Genomic DNA, 18,291 nt, shown 5'->3' on the forward strand with positions numbered 1-18,291 from the left:
GGAGGAAGAATCTGCGGGAGGAGCCTGACCCGCAGGGAAAAACCCCATCCAGGGCGAGCTGCGGGGCCTCGACACACAGGTTCGAGCGGCCCCTCGGACTGCTCTGCGCACCCAGGCTCTGCTCCACGTGGCCCTGGCGGAGCGCTGTGGGTAGCTAGGGGATGGACCCTGCGCGCGGGAGCGGGGTGAGCCCGACCCTGGAGCCTGAGGCTGCTCTGGGTACGATGACACGAGGGTAGAGCATGGTCCCAGGCAGTCTCCCGCCACCGCCCCTGGATGAAGAGCCCTACCGGAGAAAGGCCTCCCACCCCACCCCCGCCGATCGTCCTCTCGCTGTCTCAGCGAGGCACAGTGGTCGGTGGTTGTGGGATTCTTTGCGTTACTCAGAAGTGGCTAACAAGGGAGGGGAACGGATGACACATGTCCGACCACGGAAGTCTGCAAAGGCAGAACAGGTCCCCCAAAGCCCCACAGAGGGCGCCCTGGCTTGAGAATTTAGGCTTCTGGTCGCTGGTGAGGACTTTTGCTTGGGAATTTCCGAAGGCCTCGTGCCTGCTTCCTGGACCAGGGGCAGGCAGGACCCTCCAGGGACAGTGGGAGACAAGGGTGGACAGAGGCCTGCGTTGCTCTAGGACCCAGTGTCCAAAGTTAGCAGTTTGCCTTTGGGCCAACATCCAAATTGCCCCTTCGTTCTTTCCTTATAGAACTGATTGAATTCCTGGGATTATATGGAGTGGGTCTCCCCACTAGATTGAAAACAATGTTAGCCTGAATGAAAATAGGAAAAATATTCCTCTTTTCCTGTTTTTCCCCTCCAAAATGAAGAGAAAACCAAATGAGTTTTCCAGCCAGCTGCCCCTCCAGGGGTCATCATCAAGGTTTTCATGGACTGGCACCAACCACACCTCCACAGCGGCCCTGGCCCCCTGGGCTGGGTCAGAAAAAAATGGGTAAAGGGCCCAAGCTCTTGGCTAAACGCCCCTCCGCCACATACCCCTCTCGAGCTTCATCCATAGGCCAGCATTTGGCAAGCCTCTGTACTTTCATATACAAAGGAATAACAGACAATACAGCTCTGCATTTAAAAAGTCAGTTTCAGCCCTGGCTGGTGTAGCTCAGTGGATTGAGCACGTGCCTGCGAAACACACGATCGCGGTACGATTCCCAGTCAGGGCACATGCCTGGGTTGCAGGCCAGTTCCCAGCAGGGGACTCATGAGAGGCAACAGTACATTGATATTTCTCTCCTTCTCTCCTTCCCTTCCCATCTAAAGATAAATAAAATATTAGGAAAAAAAAGAAAGTATGGGCCCTGGCCAGGCAGCTCAGTTGGTTAAAGCACCGTCCTGATATGCCAAGGTTGAGGGGTCAATCCTCAGTCAGGGCACATACAAGAATCAACTAATAAATGCATAAATAAATAGAAAAACAAATAGATGTTTCTCTCCCCCTCTGCACCTCCACCCCATTCCCTTTCTTTCTCTAAAAATCAAAGGCTGCACCCCACTGCTCAGGGGGATGTCTTACAAACCAAACATGACTTCGCCTGCATGCAGCCTCCCCCAACGCTGCTAGGAGCGTCCACCTGCCTTCCACTAGCTTGGCAACATCCTCACAGTACTGTCAGCTGCTGAGCGGCTGCAGGCCACCATCTCTAGGCTACACCTAGGGAACCGGGCACAGCCAAGTGCCTCAGAGCAAATACACTGAGCTGCTGGCCTCCAGGAAGAGGTGGGGAAAGAAATCCGACCCACTTACTGGAGCAGCAAGAGCACGTTGGAGAGACTCAAGAAAGGCACCATCCACACAAGAGGACTGGGTCAGACCCGGGCTGGTGGGACTCAATGGACTGAGCGCTGGCCTCCAAACTGAAAGGATTGCCTGTTCGATTCCCAGTCAGGGGCACAGGCCTGGGTTGCAGGCCTGGTCCCCAGGAGGGGGCGCACAAGAGGCAACCACGCATTGATGTTTCTCTCCCTCTTTCTCCCTCCCTTCCCCTTTCTAAAATAAATAAATAAAACCTTAAAAAATGGATAGATTGTATCTGCAGACACAAAGGATGGGGTTTGGAACAGAGGTTGTTTTCATTGGTTAAAGCTGTAAGCCATAAAGCAGTTCAATACCACACAAACTTTCCCTGATTCCATTTATGCTTCTCTTTCCCCACCCGTTGGAAGGAACTCCCGGGTACCCCTGTGTTATTTCACAGCACTGATTGAATGCCCATGTAACACTGCTCCGTGGAGTCCGCATGGGAACACCATCACTGTCCCCCTGGGAACTGAACTCCTTCCTCAGAGGCTGTGGAGTTGACCTTGCGTTGGGTGTTTAATATGGGAACTGGCATGTGGCTGGGCAATGGTGGGTGTGGGTCTGCCTCAGGTCCCACGTGGGAGTCAAGTTGCTTGGGCACTTACCAGCTCCTCCTGTCCACCAGGGCCCTAACTAAACCATCATATTCATTGTCACCGAGGCCACGCAGCCTCGCGCCTGCCTTCAAAGAGCCAAACGTGACTTTAGGACTGTGTACATGTAACTACTCCTTAACAGTTTAGCGGGAGCTCAGCGCTGCCACCGGGTAGAGACAAGGAGCCGGGCTGGATAAAACAAGGTGGAGGCCAGATATGGCCAGGGGGCCTTGTATTTGCCACCTCTGAACTAAACTGATTCCGAGAAGCAGAGAAGTACATGGACCTCAACTAATTTCAGGGTGCTTTATACTTCTGCTGTTGAATACTTTTTACAATTAAAAAAAAAAAAAGATTTGGCCCTGGCTGGTGTGGCTCAGCGGACTGAGCACTGGCCTGCGAACCAAAGGGGAGCTGGTTCGATTCACAGTCAGGGCACAGGCCTGGGTTGTGGACTGGGTCTCCAGTAGGGGGCGTGCAAGAGGCACCCACACATCGATCTTTATCTCCCTATCTTTCTCCCTCCCTTCCCCTCTTTCTAAAAATAAATAAATAAAATCTTTTTAAAAAAAGATTGTTCTGAAGGTAAAATCAACAAATCTTAACGCTGGAATTGCAAGCAGTATTTGAAGGAGCCCAAACAGTGAGCCCGGCCACCAAACCCCCTTTCCCCGCGTCTGGCAAGGGCTGCAGCAGCCCCCGGCCGGGCGGCTCCGAGCTGCCTTTGGCGTCGGGCCTGAGCGCGGTGCATCTACGCTGGGTTGTGTATGGTGTTTGTGTCCGGCTGCTTTGCTTCCTAGTAACTTCTCATGTTACGGAATTGATTTGCATTGAACACAAACTGTAAAGAAAAAGAAATGGCTGGCCCTGACCCCTGTGGCTCAGGGACTGCTCCCCACCACTCCCGTCAGGGCACCTGCCTGGGTTGCAGGTTCGTCCCCGGATGGGGCGAGTGTGAGGTGCAGCCGAATGATGCTCCTCTCTCACGGGGCTGCTTCTCCCCCTCCCTTCCCCTCTCTCTAAAAATAACTGATAAAATCTTAAAAAAACAAAAAGTAAAATGAAGTGAGTGAGAAAGAGCGGAGTGGGGGAGCAGTCCCCCAGCTCTCTGCAGGCCCCTTGCCCTGCTGCGGCACCCTATGGCCCCGGGGTCGCCACACTCAGACACCAGCAGCCTCCTCGCCCAGCACTGGCCAGGGGCTGAGGACCACAGTCTGGAAGGACCTCAGAAGCGACAGCCACTCGGAGCCCATGGCCACTCGGGGAACCATGGTGTCCTCCGGGAGGGGCTGGGAGTGGGCACCTGTGAGGGCCATGGCCCCGGGAGGAGCCCCAGCCTGGCCCGGAGCACTGTCCCCTCTGGTAGGGGCTGGTAGCAGAGGAGGCAGCAGGAGCAGGAGCAGGAGCTGGCCGGCCCGTGGTGGCCGGCTGAGGAGCTCCTGGCTCGAGCCCTCTCCTCCGCAGCACTGCGCACTCAGGTAGGGCGTGGCCTCCGCGCCCCTGGACACTGCGATCAGGGCCTCTCTCTGCCCACAGCTGGCGGGGACAGGGCCTTTTCTCCCAGCACAGCTTGCACGCTGGTGGCTAAGATGCTACCATTTGTCACGGGTGCCTTCTCCTGCATGTCTGAAATGTGGCAATTAGTGGCAGGTGTTTTAGTGAGAGCACAGTGCAGAGAAGCTTCTGCCTGCTGCCGCCTGCCCCTGCCCAGGGGACCGGGCAGAGGCCCTTCCGGGAACAGCAGCGGGGTCAGGGCCCCCAGCCCGGGGACTGAGCCCTAAGGGGCAGGGCCTCTCTGTGCACCCGCCTCAGTATCCTCACTTCTGGGGACAGATGCGACTCCCATCCATGTTTTGCTTGTTGTAATAGATGTTGGAGGAAATTTTTTCATCCCAGAAAAAAAGCAGCAGACACACAGCTGTGCACTTCAGTTTTATTTTCCTAAACTGTCCCTTCTCCCCAGTAGGAGGCTGGGGACTGGCCACTGGCATGTCCCTGTGAGGGGCTGTTGCCAAGTCAACAGCTTCTGCCCAGGGGGTCCTGAACTGGCTGCCACACCCCCGGGTGGACACTTCACAGACCCAGGGCTCCAGGTTCCAGGCTCCAGACCCCACAGACGGACTTTGTCCAAGAGCTCACGAAGCTGGAGAGCCCAGGGCCCCCAGGAGGAGGAGCCCACACCCAGCCTGGGTGAACGCCCGACCTCTCATCACATCAGGGACATCAGCAGAACCAGCACAGCTGTGAAAACAACTCTCACAGGGGTGCCCCTCTACGCTAGAGAGGCCTCCCCTTGGGGTCCCCTGCGAGAGGCCCACCCGACCCACGCCTGCCTTGGGGTGCCTGCCCACTGTGCAGGTTGGAACCTCAACCAGAAAGCAACCCCAGCACAGCCCCTTCTGGTTTTCATGGGCTCAGGGGGAAGCCCGTGGGTGCCCAAGGTGTGGAGTAGAAGGCGTCAGTACTGACAGGCGTCAGGAGGGGGCCCTGCCCCAGGAGGGGAGTGAGGTCAGGGCCTACGCGTCAGGGAGGGGAGGAGACTGGGACAAAACTGTTTTCTCCAGCCTGTCTCCCACTGTGGTTCAGACTCAAAGCCCCTAAAGAACTGCCTGGGACTACAGGAAGGGCGGCGCTTCCGAGATAAGGGACGCCAGCAGCTGCATTCCTTGGCAGGGAGATGGGAGTGGGGCCCCTCTCCCCTCGTCTCAGCATCCAGCAGAGATGAGGGGAACCCCACCCACTTCCAGGGTGTGGGTCTGTCTCCTGCCACTCTGCCCTCTCTTGGGCTTGCAGGCACGTTTTGGGGGGAGAAGCTTGTCACTCATGTAGTCTCAAGTGGGTGACAGCTATTGGGAAAGGACCAGCCAGTGGGCAGGGGCTCGGTGGGGAAGGGGACCTCTCTGAGCGGCCAATGGTCTTGGATCTGTGCACACCCAGGAGAATCAGTGTGGGAGCCACGAGCTTGAGTGGGGGACATTCTGACCCTCAGGGGCAGCACCGGACCAAGACCCAGGCCCCAGGAGGGCTCCACCCCGATGCCTGCTGTTCACACCTCCCCACCTCAGGGCAGGGCAGCTGCTAAGATCATAGGAGCCTTTGACCCTCAGCCGCCTGCCGACCACCAGTCAGGGCGTAAACAGAAACCCACAATGTACACACAGGCCACCATTCCACTCAGGGTCCCCTGGGCCTGACTCAGTGGGGTTGGGGGACATGGAGGAGGAACGCAACAACCACCTGAGCCCCACTTTCTGAACCTGCTTCCTCAGCTCCCACAGTCAGGGCCAGGGCCAGGGCGATGGCGGCGGGGGGCTTTCTCTCTTGTCACATTGCCACGTAGGCAAGCCCTGGGCTGCCACACGGTGGGCCCTCCCAATGCCCATAGCACACAGGGCTGGTGGATGGTGGATGGGGCAGGTCTCAGGGCCTGAGTAGGGGCTGAATGATCATGTGATGCTCGGGGAGTGAAGGTTCACACCCTCACATGTACACACTCGCACGCACACACTCACACACACCGCCAGCCTGAGAGCCCTGTCGGGGCCCGAGACCACCCCTCAATCCAGCAGTTGCTGGGTGGGGCAGAAGAAAGTCAGAGAGTCAGTCACACTGTGGTCGAGGGCGTCACTGCCGGCAGAGGGCCCGGCAGTGCCCATCCCCACTGCCCCAGCCCATGCCTCACCCGCCCGGTGGACCCGGCCCACAGAACAGGTCTGTCTGCACAGCTGGCGCACAGGGGGGCCACAGAAGACCCCCCCCTTCCCTAGCATGGAGGGACCTTTCATGGGCTGGAGGTTCGACGAGGAGCAAAGTATTCCGAGGAGACCACAGGACTCGGTTCACGTCTGATCCACTGTATTTTAGTTTGCATGCCGCCCACGTGAGCACCGGCTCACGGTGTTTCCCAGTGTGGGGCGTTAGTGGGGGACAGGCCGCGGACACGCCCGCTGGGGCTGAGGGGAGCAGTGCTGCCTGCGCTGGGGCCGGGCTGGTGGCCCCAGACAGGAAGTAGTGGCAGAGGGGGGTGTCAGAAGATGCAGAGAATTGCCTCAGTGAATCCACCCCAGCAAGGGAGCCCCCCCTCCAGCCCAGAAGCGAAAGGAGGCTCCCTGCCAGTGCTGTCCCCGAACCTGATGCCAGGCTCTGGTCCTCCCACAAGGTACCTGGACCTGGGCCCCGCAAGGGCTGGAACAGGAAGGCAGGGCCACTGTCCCTGGCAGGTACTGGCCCCACACCACTAGCTCAGCGTCCCACCTAAGAACACCTTGCCACCCAGCAGCTGCTGACTGCTGAGTCCACCTCCTCACACTCCCCCTCCAACCCTTGTGTTGACCCTTTCCGTCAATGGAGCCTGTGGGGCCCGGCCGGAGCCAGCTCCCGCTCTTCCCCCCCTTTCTGTTAAGGCCCCGGACCTGAGTGGCCACCTGGGCCAAGCTCCAGAAGTTAGCTCTCGCCCGAAGAGGGCCTGGTCCTTCACACCAAGGGGAGGTCCACCCTCCAGTTCCCGTCCAGGGCCTGTCCCGGGTCCGATGTTCTCAGCCCGCGTCCAGACTCCCTCTCCATCTCCCCGCTAAATGCTGCCCAAAGGACACCACCGAACACCCAGCTCCAGGCCGGGCAGGGGAGGGGGTCGCGAGGGCCAGCGCTGCGGCCAGAAGCTCATCGGAGGGTCCGGCCATGGAGAGAGGATTTAGGGGTCATGGGGAGTCGCCGCGCAGCCAAGACCCGGCCCGCACCCCCAGCCCCGAGGCCCACACCCAGGTTTCGGCGGTGGGCGCCTCCCCGGCCGGCATCGGGAGAAGGGGCCCTGGACCGCACGGGGCGGCCAGCTCACCGCCCCGGGCCCCCCGGCCCCGGCGGCGGCGGGGGACGCGGGGCGCGGCTGCGCTCGCTGTCCGGCGTGCAGGCCTTGGCCGACATCGCCCTCTCGCGGCCCGAGCGGAAGGCCGCCGTCACGGTCACCAGGTAGGCGGTGCCGGGCGCCAGGCCTTGCAGCGCGGTGCTGTTGCTGCCGGCGGGCACGTCCACGCGCTGCGCCGCGCCACCGCGCAGCGGGCCAAACTGCACCTGGTAGCCGAGCGCCGCCGCCGGGCCCAGCGCCGGGGCCCAGCTCACGCGCAGGCTGCGCGGCCTGACGTGCGAGATGACGATGCGCTGCGGCCCGGCCTCTTCTGCTGGGGAAGTGCGGGTGAGTGGGTGGGGTCCCAACCCTAAGCGCTCCGCCTCCGCGCCCCGCTCCCCTCCGCCCGCGTCCCCGCCCCCGGTCCCGCCGGCTCACCCGGTAGTGTGCGCACCCGCAGGTGCTGGGGCCTCACAGGGTGTACGTTGGACTCGGGCACCAGCGCCACGCTGTAGTCCGTGTCGGGGTCCAGGTCGGCCCAAGCCCAGCCCGTGGCGTTCCCCGGCAGCTGCTGTCGGCGCGCGGTTCCCGACTCCGCACGGCGCACCAGTTCCAACACGTAATAGCCTGAGTCCACGCTCAGCAGCGGTGGCCAGGCCAGGCGGAAGCCGATGGACGTGACCTCAGAAACACGGAGCTGCTGCGGCTGCAAAGCGTCTGCGGGTAGTGCAAGAGGATGGAGAAGCAAGGTCGCGTCCTCCCACCCAGGCCTGGGACCCTAACTGCTGACTCAGGAGATATCGGAGACCCAGATATCCGAGGCAAGGGTGGGGGGCACCCACCAGTAAGACGCGGGGAGCAGGAGTGCTGAGGAGCCAGGCCAGCCCCGCCCAGCAGATGCTAATATCACACAAACTGGTGACAGGCCCAGGATGGGCAGGATGGCAGCCCCCCAGCTTCTGGCCCCATCACGGCCTTCCCTGCCTGCCTCAGCCCCAGCCCTCCGGGGAAGCTGTCTCAGCCACCTCCTACCCAGTCCAGTGACATGGACAAGGGTCCCTGAAAGGTGGCAGGGCCCCAGGTGGTGTCTGAGAACAGACCCCCAGCCCCCCCCACAGCCAGAGTGGCATAGGGTCAGGGGACAGCTCAGCTCTGGAGAGTCAAGGCAAAGGAGGCCGATGGTGAAACTGGGAGGGGGAAGGCCCCCAGGGGACTCCTTGAGGGGTGTTGGAGGTGCGACCACTCCAGGAGCAGCTGGACCTAAGGTTGGACATGCTGTCCACTTCAGGTCCACAGGAGAATGTGAGTCCCAAAGTGGGATTCCCCCAAGCATGCATTGCTTCTGAGCCAGCCGTGACCGTGCTAGCGGGCACGGCTGATGCGTGTCTGGGCAGGGTTAAGCCTGTCACCATCCTGTTGCCGCCTCCTCTGAGGCTAGGCGCCCAGCTGCCAGCCTGGCCCCCACTCTCCTGCCCATTCCCTGCTCCCCACCCCCCAGGCCCACTCCCAACCCTGGAGCTCCCACACTGCCCTGCAGACTCTGTTTTGCCTGTCCAGCTGCTTGCTTTCTCTCCTTCTGCCCCTCACCCACCCCAGGCTCAGTCACAGTGGCTCACCAGGGACAACAAGGGGCCAGGTGTCCCTGGAGAAACTGGTCAGAAGCACCCTGGACCCCTCTCCACAAGCCACAGGCCCACCTCTTCCGGGTTTGGGTGGATGATTAACCCACAGGCGGACGCTTGGGAGGAACCCTGGGGTTAGTGGTATTTTTCAGTGGCTACAGTAGGCCGAGCCAGCGCCCAGGCCCTTCATTGCCAGCCCCGCCTGGGTGGGGTTTGGCTGGATCAGTCCAGAAGAAAGTCTGTGGGGAGCTGCCAGCAAACCTGCTTAAAGCCTTCTAGCTGTCCTCATCCCAGGGAGCAGTCGAGGAAAATGGGGCCCCAAGAAAGTAGTCCTGCCACCATCCTGGCTCCCAGTGCCAGGGCCCACTATGCAGTGTACTCTGGAGTACCTGCAGAGTCCTCGGGCTTGGGACCTCCTTCCTCTCAGCTCCCCTCCACTCAGCCACGTCCACCCACTGCAGCCCTTGGCCTTCGCCTGCACCATGCCCCCCCCCACTCTGTGGGGCCTCCAGCAGTGGGCTGGGCCCATCAGAGAGTGCCGGGCCAGGAGCTGTTCCTCCTGAAGGCTCCCACGGCTCTCTCTCTTCCTGGGTTCGCCTGGGCCTCACCCCAGCCCCGCCCACTTCCACCCACCGAGGATGGAGCTCCGCAGTTCCGGGGCGATGATGCTCAGGTCGTCCACGTCCACGAAGTGCAGGTGCTTCTCTACGGGGGCTGAGGCAGCGGCTGACAGTGCCAGGAGGTTGCCGCGGCCGGTGCTGACAATGAAGACGGTGACGCCAAGGTCCTTCAGCTCCTGCATGGGGGGCCCGATGGGGTCGCTGGAGCCGCCATCGGTCACCCACACCAGCACCTTGGGCACCCCGGGCCGGGCTCCAGCTGCCTCAGCGAACAGCTGCTCCTTGGCGTACGCCAGCGCCGAGCCGGTGTTGGTGTCGCCCATGAGCTGGGCCGCAGAGCGTATGGCATCCTGCACAGCCGCGCCGGAGCTGTGCTGGCCGAAGGGGAACTCGGTGTGTGGCTGGCTGCTGACGTGCACCAGGCTGGCACGCAGGGCCCCGGGGCCCAGGGGCAGTGGGGCTGCCAGCTGCCCCAAAAACTCCCGAACTCGGGAAAACTCATAATGAGACACACTGGCCGAGCTGTCCAACAGAAAGAGCAGGTCCCCCTGGGGGGCTGACGCCGGGGGCCCTGGGGGAGAGGGGGAGGGTTCAGCCCCATGCAGTGGCTACCAGACAGCTCCACACCACGGCAGGGCCCCCAGGGCCTGGGATTTCCCGAGTGGGTGCTGGCATTCACCCAGGTAAGCCCTGAGGGCCTGCTCGGCCCCACCCCAAAGGCCCTGGGGGTGGCGTCCAGGGCGCAGAAGGGTCCGAGCTAACAGGAGGTCCGCACTCTCGGGGTCGCAGCTGGGCACCCTGGTCATGGGTCTGGGGTAGTCTCAGCTCATCCCATCTGTAAAGGGAAGCAGACCCCTCCAAGCCCCCACTCCACCCCCTTTCTGCAGCAGACGGCAACCAGGCTGGGGCCGAGGGTCCTGGCCCAGAGCCCGAGGCAGTAGCAGGTGGACTGGCCTGGGTGGCTCAGGCTTGTACCCAGAGAAGCAGCCACAGGCTGGACTTCAGCCATGCAGCTCAGCCTCCAGGTGAGGCAACAGGTGGGACATGGAGGAGGGGACACAAAGCAGCTGGTGAGACTGGGGGAGGCAGGACACATGTCACAGCCCCTCCCACAGCCCCCGATGGTGAGGTGGGAGTGGTGCCACCCCTTCCCGAGCCCCATCTTCGGGCTCTGTCTGCACCCAGGAAGCAAGTTACCTGACACAGAAGCCTGAGAGCTCCACCAGCACCTCCTGGACCTCCCCTTCCTCCTGGCACCCCTGGGGACACATAGGCCTGGCCACCACCGGGCCACTGGCAGACGGGGACTGGGGTGTCCTGGATCTGGCCTGGGTCTTGGGACCTCAGTTTTCCCTAATTCAGTAAGCCAACTCCAACCTTCTTGTCACCCCTCTACTAGGGGTCATTCCAAGGGAAGGAAACTGAGGCAGGGACAGCCTCATGGACAGACACCTCCCTCTCCCCTCCAGGCCCCAGGATCCGGGCCGAACGACAGGGCAGAACGCAGCCTCCACGCTCAGTAGAGCCTCCTGGGACATCTGGGTCCGCCCGCCTGCCAGCCACCCCGGCCCCGCGGCCGCGGGAGGAGAGCGATGGCCCCGGGCTGGGGGTGGCGCGGGGGGTGGGGGGCAGAGCCCGGCCTCAGTGCCCGCCGCACTCACCGAGCTCCGCGTCGCTCCGCGCCAGCGCCAGGCTCAGGGCCAGGCCAAGCGCCGTCCAGGGCAGCATCGCGCGCGACGGAACGAGGCGTGCTCGGACTCCGCTCGCCCCACGCTGGCTCGCTCCTGGGCGGCAACGCGCGCCGCCGCACGAGCTGGACCCGGGCCCCGCCCCCGAGAGGCCCCGCCTCGGTGTGCGCGCACAGCCGAGTAGTTTGCCCAGACTCCGGGACTCTGGGGTGGCGCGCGCACGAAGGAGGGACTCCGACTCGCCCATGTGGGCACACACGCAAACAGACAAGGCAGTCCTTCTTCTCGGCGGCCGGCGAGACTGTGAGGTCTGCCCTGCCCTCTTCCCCCTGCCCCCAACCAGGAGCAGACAGGGGGCCACCAAGCAGAGTCGTCCCCAGGACCACTAGCCAGGCTTTCACGGAGGTGGAAGTCCCACGGGTCCAGAAAGTGTGAGGATGGGGGTGACTCGAAGAACAACGTGCCACCAACAAAGCCCAGGCCCTGATCTCCACTGGGTCACAGGGCTGGGGGAGGTGACTGGGGGCTGGGACATGTGTCCCCAAGGACGGACCAACAGGGATTGAAGGGCCAACCTTAGACAGGATGCAGGGCATGGGACACAGCCCACAAGCCTGAGACACTTGGAGGGGGGCTTCTTGGGGAGCACAAAACTCCCAGCCCCCTGGCTTCCAGGAGGAAGAGGTACGGGCGCTGGAGAAGGCTGATCCAGACCCTGCCCAGCGTGACCATGTTAGGCCTATTGCTGTACCCACATACCCTGCCCCACGAGGGGCCAGGCACTGAGGTCAGACTCCATGCCTGAGGACAGACCCCCAGCAGCCCACTGGAGCCCCCTCTGGAGGGACCAGCTCTTGAGCCTTGCTAGGCCAGACCAGAGGTGGCCCCCAAGGGGCACTTAGCCCCCCAGGGCGGGGCAGCGTCCCCTGGGCAGAACACGGGGTGGAGGAGAGCCTGATGCCTCACTCCTAAGATGCCTTCCTGCGGGGTAGCCACTGGCCCCTTCCCACCGCTCTTCCCGCAGGGCTGGGGGCACTGAGCCCCTGGGTGGTGACTCAGCTGCCAGGATGCTCCCTCCCCACCCCACCTCCCAGGGGATGCTCGGAGAAGGAGAAGGAGACGGATGGGATTCAATGGCCTTCCTTCCTCTCTTTCTGGCAGGTGAGGAGCAGGCAGACGGGCTGAGCTCCACTTTGCCTAAAAAAGGAAGTGGCCCAGCCAAGCCTGAGAAGCTGGGGCAGGAACGAAATGAGAACTGTGTCCCCGCCGCCCCCACCCCTCGCTGGGAATCTTGGCAGTGGCCATGCTGGCTCGGCTCCACAGACCTCAGGCCTCGGCGGGACCAGAAACTGCCTGGTGCTTCCGCCTGGGCCTCGTGGTGCGTGGTGGGAGCAATGGACTTGGGCTGCCAAAGTCCAGGGGCTGCGGCCCAGAGGAGCCCCACTCGCCCCCCGATACCCAGCATGAGAGGCTGCCTGGGGCTGCTGTGGAGATGAAGGCTGTGAGCAGAGGCCAGCCAGGCAGCGGCCACGAATGGAGGAGGCCCGGGGCCTGTGAGGGGGGTCGCACCCCTGTAGACATGCACAATCGCTTCCTGGTTCACCCTCGAGTCCCTGGGCCCCACCTCTCTGGGGCAGGAGCTGGGCCGAGGTGGGCCCTTCCCTACTGGTCCCTTACTCCTGGCCCAGTAGGTCGGAAGGCAAGGCCTGCTTTGCAGGGCTGACGGGGAAGTTTCCGTCCCTTCTGGAAAAGCTGAGCGGGTCTTCTTGGCCCAGACTCAAGCCCTCGAGGAAGCAGCCGCCCTCCAGCCTCCACATGAGAGGGAGAAGGGATGGGACGCCTGGCCGTGGGAGTCCTCAGCCAGGGCTGCTGCCCAGCCCGCCCTGAGCTCGGCCACCTGCCCTGGCCAGGAACTCCCGCCCGGCTCTGTGGCAGTCACTTCAGCGTCTCACACCAGCTGAGCCCCAGCCTGGCCCCCAGGAGATGCCTTCTGCCTCATCATCACCCCTGGTCCCTGGCCCCGGGTCTCACTTCTATGTCCCTTGGCCCTCCCACCTGCCCCGGGGAGACAGGGGCAGACGGAGAGTCCCAGGGGAGGTGGGGGTCAGCCAGGGGTGCCTTGGTCAGGGCCAAGGCTGAGCCTGAGGCAGACGCCAGAGGAAGCACAAACATAATGGTCCGGAAAGCTCCTCTCTGAGGGAGGGCAGGCGGGGAGGGGGGGGCCAGGGGGACCAGAGAGGGCAGAGGAACTAGGACACAGCAGGCCTGCCCGACCCCCCCCCCCAGCCTCTCCCCCACTGGGACTTGGCCCTGGGACTGTGGCCTTGGTCCAGTTGGGAGTCCGGTGTGACGTGCATCACTTCCTGGAGCAGGCCCACCCGCCGGTCTGTCCAGAGCAGGTGGAGAGGGTTCCGGGAAACCAGGGACGCTGCTCTGCAGGCCCCGCCCCTGCCTCCTCCGCACAGTCCAGGCCTCTGCTGAGAAGAAGGGCCTTTTGTCCCCAGCTCATTGTGGTCATGTCAACCCCAAGGAAAAGGGCAGCTCCCGGGACCTCTGACCTCACCCCTGACTTCAGCCCGGGGCTCTCTGAGGGGCAGATGGGCCTGGGCCCTGTCCCCAGCCTCTGCCCCGTCCCTGGGGGCTGCCCCGACCTTCAGTTGTTTTTCGGTTGTTGGATCTACCCACACAGAGGCGGGAACAGGAAGAGGGGCCGCTGCCATGGCCCTGGGACGGGGTGGGGGCACGCCAAGCCCCCCAGCACAACCCACAGCAGGGAGTGAGACAGGGCGGGACATCCAAGAGCAGCAGGACCCAGAGACCCTGCTGCCCCGCCCCCACCACACATTCTTCCAGACTTAACCTGCCTGTTTGTGGTCAGGGACGTGCCAGGACCTGAGGGCCTGTCTGGGGGTCTGTGGGGCCCAGCTTTCATCCCCAGGAGCCCAGCCGGCCCTCTGTGGCCCAGAGCTGATGGCCCCACCCTGCCCCCCCTCCCCCCGGCAGGGGCAGGGGCAGGGGCAGCCTGAGTGTAGCACTCCATTTACATCGGTCCTTCCTCAGTGCTGGGCCCGGCGGCAGGCAGGGTCTGCAGTGAGGATATGCAGGACTGGGCACAGCCCCTGTCCCCCGCAGTGCTGCGGGGTTAGAGGGGCCAAGCAGCGCTGTCCTTATTTTCCCCACCGAGGGCGGGGCTGTGTCAGACGGAGGGGCAGGGAGTGCTGAGGCCCTGGGGCAGGGCAGGCAGGTGTGTGCCAGAGCAGTAAGGCGGCCTGGGGGTGGGGGTGGGGGTGGGCTGTGAGGCCTCCTTTGCTGGGCAGACCAGGGCCCGTGGGGAGCCACCTGGGCTGCCACCGCCAGAGCCTGGTGGGCAGGAGTGGGCAGCAGAGAGGAAGGCGGGCACCCAGCCGCTCCTGGGTTTCTAGCCTGTGCAGAGAACTAACGGGGTGTTCTGCAGAGGTGAGCCCCGTAGCTTTGGTTCCCTCCGTTGGGACTTTCCGTGACCTGGAGGTGACCGTCGCACCCTGCGGCAACCCTGGATAGGGTCTCGACAGGCCTCCAGGGGAAGGAGGGGGCAGGATGAGTCAAGCCTGCGTCACCTCCTTGGTGGGGACTCCCCGGAGCAGGGGCCTCAGACCCCAGAGACCGCTCCGCCGGGCCCTGCAGTGGGGGTCCAGATCAGGTCCCTCAAGATGGGCCTCAGCAGCAGGCGGAGTGTCTCGAGCTAAAGGCAACTTCAGCTGCAGGCTCTGAAGACACTTGTGCCCCTCCCACACCTGCCCGGAGAACTTGAGTCAGCAGGCTTGCCGGTGGCCGGCGATGACCGGAGTTCACGTCTCTTGACCTGTTCGTCGGGCAGAAGGTGTTCGTCGGGCAGAAGGTGTTCGTGTTCACCACGCACCTGCCCTTCTCACCCACCCACCCACGATCCCTTTCTGGCTGCGGACCTCTCGTGCCTGTGGGTCTCAGACTCCCGTTTGTGGGGTTCCCGTACACAGTCAGCTGTTTCCTGTTGCTAATCTGCCTGATGTCTATTCGATGTCAGACCGGCCAGAAGCACCTTGGGGACAGGGGAAAGCGTGTTCCTCCACACGGTTAGGGTGGTCGGCGACGCGGGCTGTGAAGGAATTCACCAAGAGAAGGAAGTGTAGGGAGTCAAGTGTTTGTTCATTCTCTGGGAAAGGGGAGGGGCGAGGTGGGGAGGAGTACTCCAGCACCGAGGGGTGGGGGCTTTGGGCTTTCATTGGATTAACGTCGGGTTAAAAAAAGGGGGGGGGGTTCCTGTGGTGAAGCCCCTGGGCTGCCGGGGGCGTTGTAACTCGAGGCTGCCGGTTGCTCCATGGTCCCTTCCGCCTGTGGCTGCAGGGAGCTGGTCAGTTCTGTTCTTGCTTTGAGCCATTTCCAGTCCTGGGGACAAGCTTGGAAGAGTAAAATGGTGTCGGTGTCGTGTTTAACGAGGTCTCTGTCCTTCCAAATGCTACCCAGCTCACTTCCTGCCCGGCCCACAGGTCTGGGTGGGGGCAGGCCCCCAGCTGGGTGCAAGCTGGAGGGACAGGACCAAGCAGAGTCGTCCCCAGGCCCACTAGCCAGGCTTTCACGGAGCTGGAAGTCCCTGAAGCAGGCCTGCCTTGCAGGGCTGAGGGGAAGAGCGATCATTGTCCTGTGGATGAAAAGGGACCACGTGCCAACCCCAGCCCGCTTGGGCGAGGCCTGCATGGTGGCCTCACAGACTCCGAGACCTAAAGCGACCGAGCAGGAGGGTCTGAAACCAAAGCTGTCTGACTAGAAGCAGGTTGTGGCGCGCAGTCCCATCCTAGGCTGCCAGGCTGGAACCCTCCCTGACGTAGGTCCGTCTTGACCTAAACTGAGCCCGTGGTGTCTCTTCGCATCTACGACGACCACACACCTGTGGAACTGCGCGGGCAGGACCGGCACAGCCAGCGCCCCAGCGGCCACAGAGCCCCTTGCTGTCAGTCACCCTGTGAGCTGTGAGCTCTCCCGTGGCCCCCTGTGCAAAGCAGTGTCTACCACCTCACTTTGCACCCCAGTCGCAGACGTCCCCGCCCCGCCTGGCGTCTCCCGCCTCCCTGATCTCTCCCCAGTGGGTTTCTCTTCTTTTGGCTGTGATGTACAAAGCGAGGTGCAAAACAGCCATTTTCCGGAGCGTGTTGTCCGTCCCTTGAGGCTTTGCTTCCTCACAATCATCGTCAGTTTGGTTCAAATAAACTCATAAAAATTCTTCCAGGTTTGGATGTTTATTTTTTAATAATGTATTTTATTGATTATGCCATTACAGTTGTCCCCTTCCGCCTTCATTCCCCTCCACCCTGCACACCCCTCCCACCCACATTCCCCCCCTTTAGTTCATGTCCATGTGTCATAAGTTTTTTAGCTTCTGTATTTCTCATACCATTCTTCCCCTCCCCCTGTCTATTTTCTCCCCACCGTCTATGCTACTTATTCTCTGCACCTTCTCCCCCTTCTCCTCCTCCCACTCCCCTGTTGCTAACCCTCCATGTGATCTCCATTTCTATGGTTCCGCTCCTGATCTAGCTGTCCTCTTAGTTTGCTTTTGTTTTAGGTGCGGTTGTTAATAACTGTGAGTTCGCTGTCCTTCCAGTGTTCATATTTTTATCTTCTTTTTCTTAGATAAGTCCCTTTAACATTTCATATAATAAGGGCTTGGTGATGATGAACTCCTTGAATTTGACCTTATCTGAGAAGTACTTTATCTGCCCTTCCCTTCTAAATGAAAGCTTTGCTGGATAAAGCAATCTTGGCTGTAGGTCTTTGGATTTCATGACTCGGAATACTTCTTTCCAGCCCCTTCTTGCCTATAAAGTCTCTTTTGAGAAATCCGCTGACAGTCTGATGGGAACTCCTTTGTAGGTGACTGTCCCCTTATCTCTTGCTGCTTCTGGAATTCTCTTCTTCGTTTTAATCTTGGCTAATGCAATTATGATGTGCCTTGGTGTGTTCTTTCTTGGGTCCAACTTGTTTGGGACTCTCTGAGCTTCCTGAGTTTCCTGGAAGTTTATTTCCTTTGCCAGACTGGGGAAGTTCTCCTTTATTATTTGTTCAAATAAGTTTTCCACTCGTGGCTGTTCCTCTTCCCCTTCTGGTACCCCTGTGATCCGGATGTTGGAACGTTTAAAGATGTCCTGGAGGTTCCTAAGCCTCTCTTCATTTTTTTGAATTCTTGTTTCTTCATACTTTTCTGTTTGGTCATTTTTTTCTTCCTTCTGGTCCACTCCCTTGATTCGAGTCCCAGTTTTTTTCCCATTACTATTGGTTCCCTGTGCATTTTCCTTCATTTCACTTAAGTTTAGCCTTCATTTGTTCCTCTAATTTGTGACTAAAATCAACCAGTTCTGTGAGCATCCTGATCACCAGTATTTTGAACTGTGCATCTGGTAGGTTGGCTATCTCTTGGTCCCTTAAAAGTACTGGCTCTGGGGCTTTGAGCTGTTCTTCTGTTTGAGCCATATTTTTTTGGTCAGGTTGCGCCTGTTACGTAGTGAGGGGTGGAGCCTTTGGTGTTCCTCAGGACTGTTCACCAGGACGGGGCAACCCAGTTGCTGGGTTGTGACGCTGTATGTGGGGGTGGGGTCAGAGAGGGAGCAATGACACTTGTTCCGCTCTCTCTTGAATTTCGGTCCCCTCTGCCGCTTCCCACAAGCAAATTGGGCCTTTCTGGTGCTGGCTCCCGGGTGGGTGGGCTTGTGTACGTTCTAGGACCCTGTGGGTCTCTCCAACTAACTCTCCTGTGAGGCTGGGAGTCTCTCCCGGCACCTTTTCAATCGGTGCTTTTAGGCTTTATTTCCTGGCGCTGGAGCCCTGGGTTGCGCAATCTCACTGCCTGTTTTCGTCTGGTTTATCTGCGCGTGAGTGTGTGACCAAGGTCAGCCCCACGTCGCCTCACTCCAGGGTCTGGCAGCCGCCGCCTTTTCCTGCGGCGACCCCTCTCCACCCCTCTTACCCGTCTGGTCGAATGGTTGTCGGACTTCCATACCATTCAATTTTCTGTCTGTTCTGGTTGTGCTTTTGTTTCTAAATCTTTGCTGTTCTTAATTTTGGTTCTGTGAGGAGGCACAGTGTTTCCACCTATTCCTCCCTC

At 61.0% G+C, this 18,291-nt stretch overlaps 1 protein-coding gene and 1 long non-coding RNA gene across 3 annotated transcripts; one reads left to right on the top strand and one right to left on the bottom strand.

The window, feature by feature from the left end:
- Positions 1-6,241: 6,241 nt before the first annotated feature.
- Positions 6,242-11,551, bottom strand: VWA1 (von Willebrand factor A domain containing 1). Of its 2 annotated transcripts, none has more exons than XM_037062218.1 (4): positions 11,151-11,551; positions 9,503-10,060; positions 7,686-7,964; positions 6,242-7,581 (listed from the first exon to the last, which is right to left on the bottom strand). In XM_037062218.1, the coding sequence occupies exons 1-4, from the start codon at positions 11,422-11,424 to the stop codon at positions 7,238-7,240; spliced, it is 1,455 nt and encodes a 484-aa protein (XP_036918113.1). In that variant the 5' UTR covers positions 11,425-11,551; the 3' UTR covers positions 6,242-7,237. The 2 variants fall into 2 exon arrangements, with proteins under 2 accessions (XP_036918113.1, XP_036918114.1); XM_037062219.1 differs by having other exon boundaries at positions 6,242-7,578; positions 11,151-11,548.
- A 339-nt stretch (positions 11,552-11,890) lies between these two features.
- Positions 11,891-13,697, top strand: LOC118998213 (uncharacterized). The gene is made up of 2 exons (XR_005068828.1): positions 11,891-12,555; positions 12,895-13,697. It is a non-coding gene; the product is annotated as an uncharacterized LOC118998213 (long non-coding RNA).
- The last annotated feature ends 4,594 nt before the right edge of the window (positions 13,698-18,291 follow it).

The sequence above is a fragment of the Sturnira hondurensis genome, unplaced genomic scaffold (assembly GCF_014824575.4).
Source record: "Sturnira hondurensis isolate 20B ecotype Veracruz unplaced genomic scaffold, ASM1482457v3 Scaffold0013931, whole genome shotgun sequence".
Lineage (NCBI taxonomy): Eukaryota > Metazoa > Chordata > Mammalia > Chiroptera > Phyllostomidae > Sturnira > Sturnira hondurensis.

What these genes read in the sequence shown, in the direction of transcription:
- VWA1 (XM_037062218.1), bottom strand. Translation starts at nt 11,424, where the DNA reads ATGGGCGAGTCGGAGTCCCTCCTTCGTGCGCGCGCCACCCCAGAGTCC. An exon ending in GCGGAGCGACGCGGAGCTCG is followed by an intron (nt 10,061 to 11,150) that starts GTGAGTGCGGCG and finishes CCTCTCCCCCAG; the next exon opens with GGCCCCCGGCGTCAGCCCCC. An exon ending in GCGGGTGCGCACACTACCGG is followed by an intron (nt 7,582 to 7,685) that starts GTGAGCCGGCGG and finishes GCACTTCCCCAG; the next exon opens with CAGAAGAGGCCGGGCCGCAG.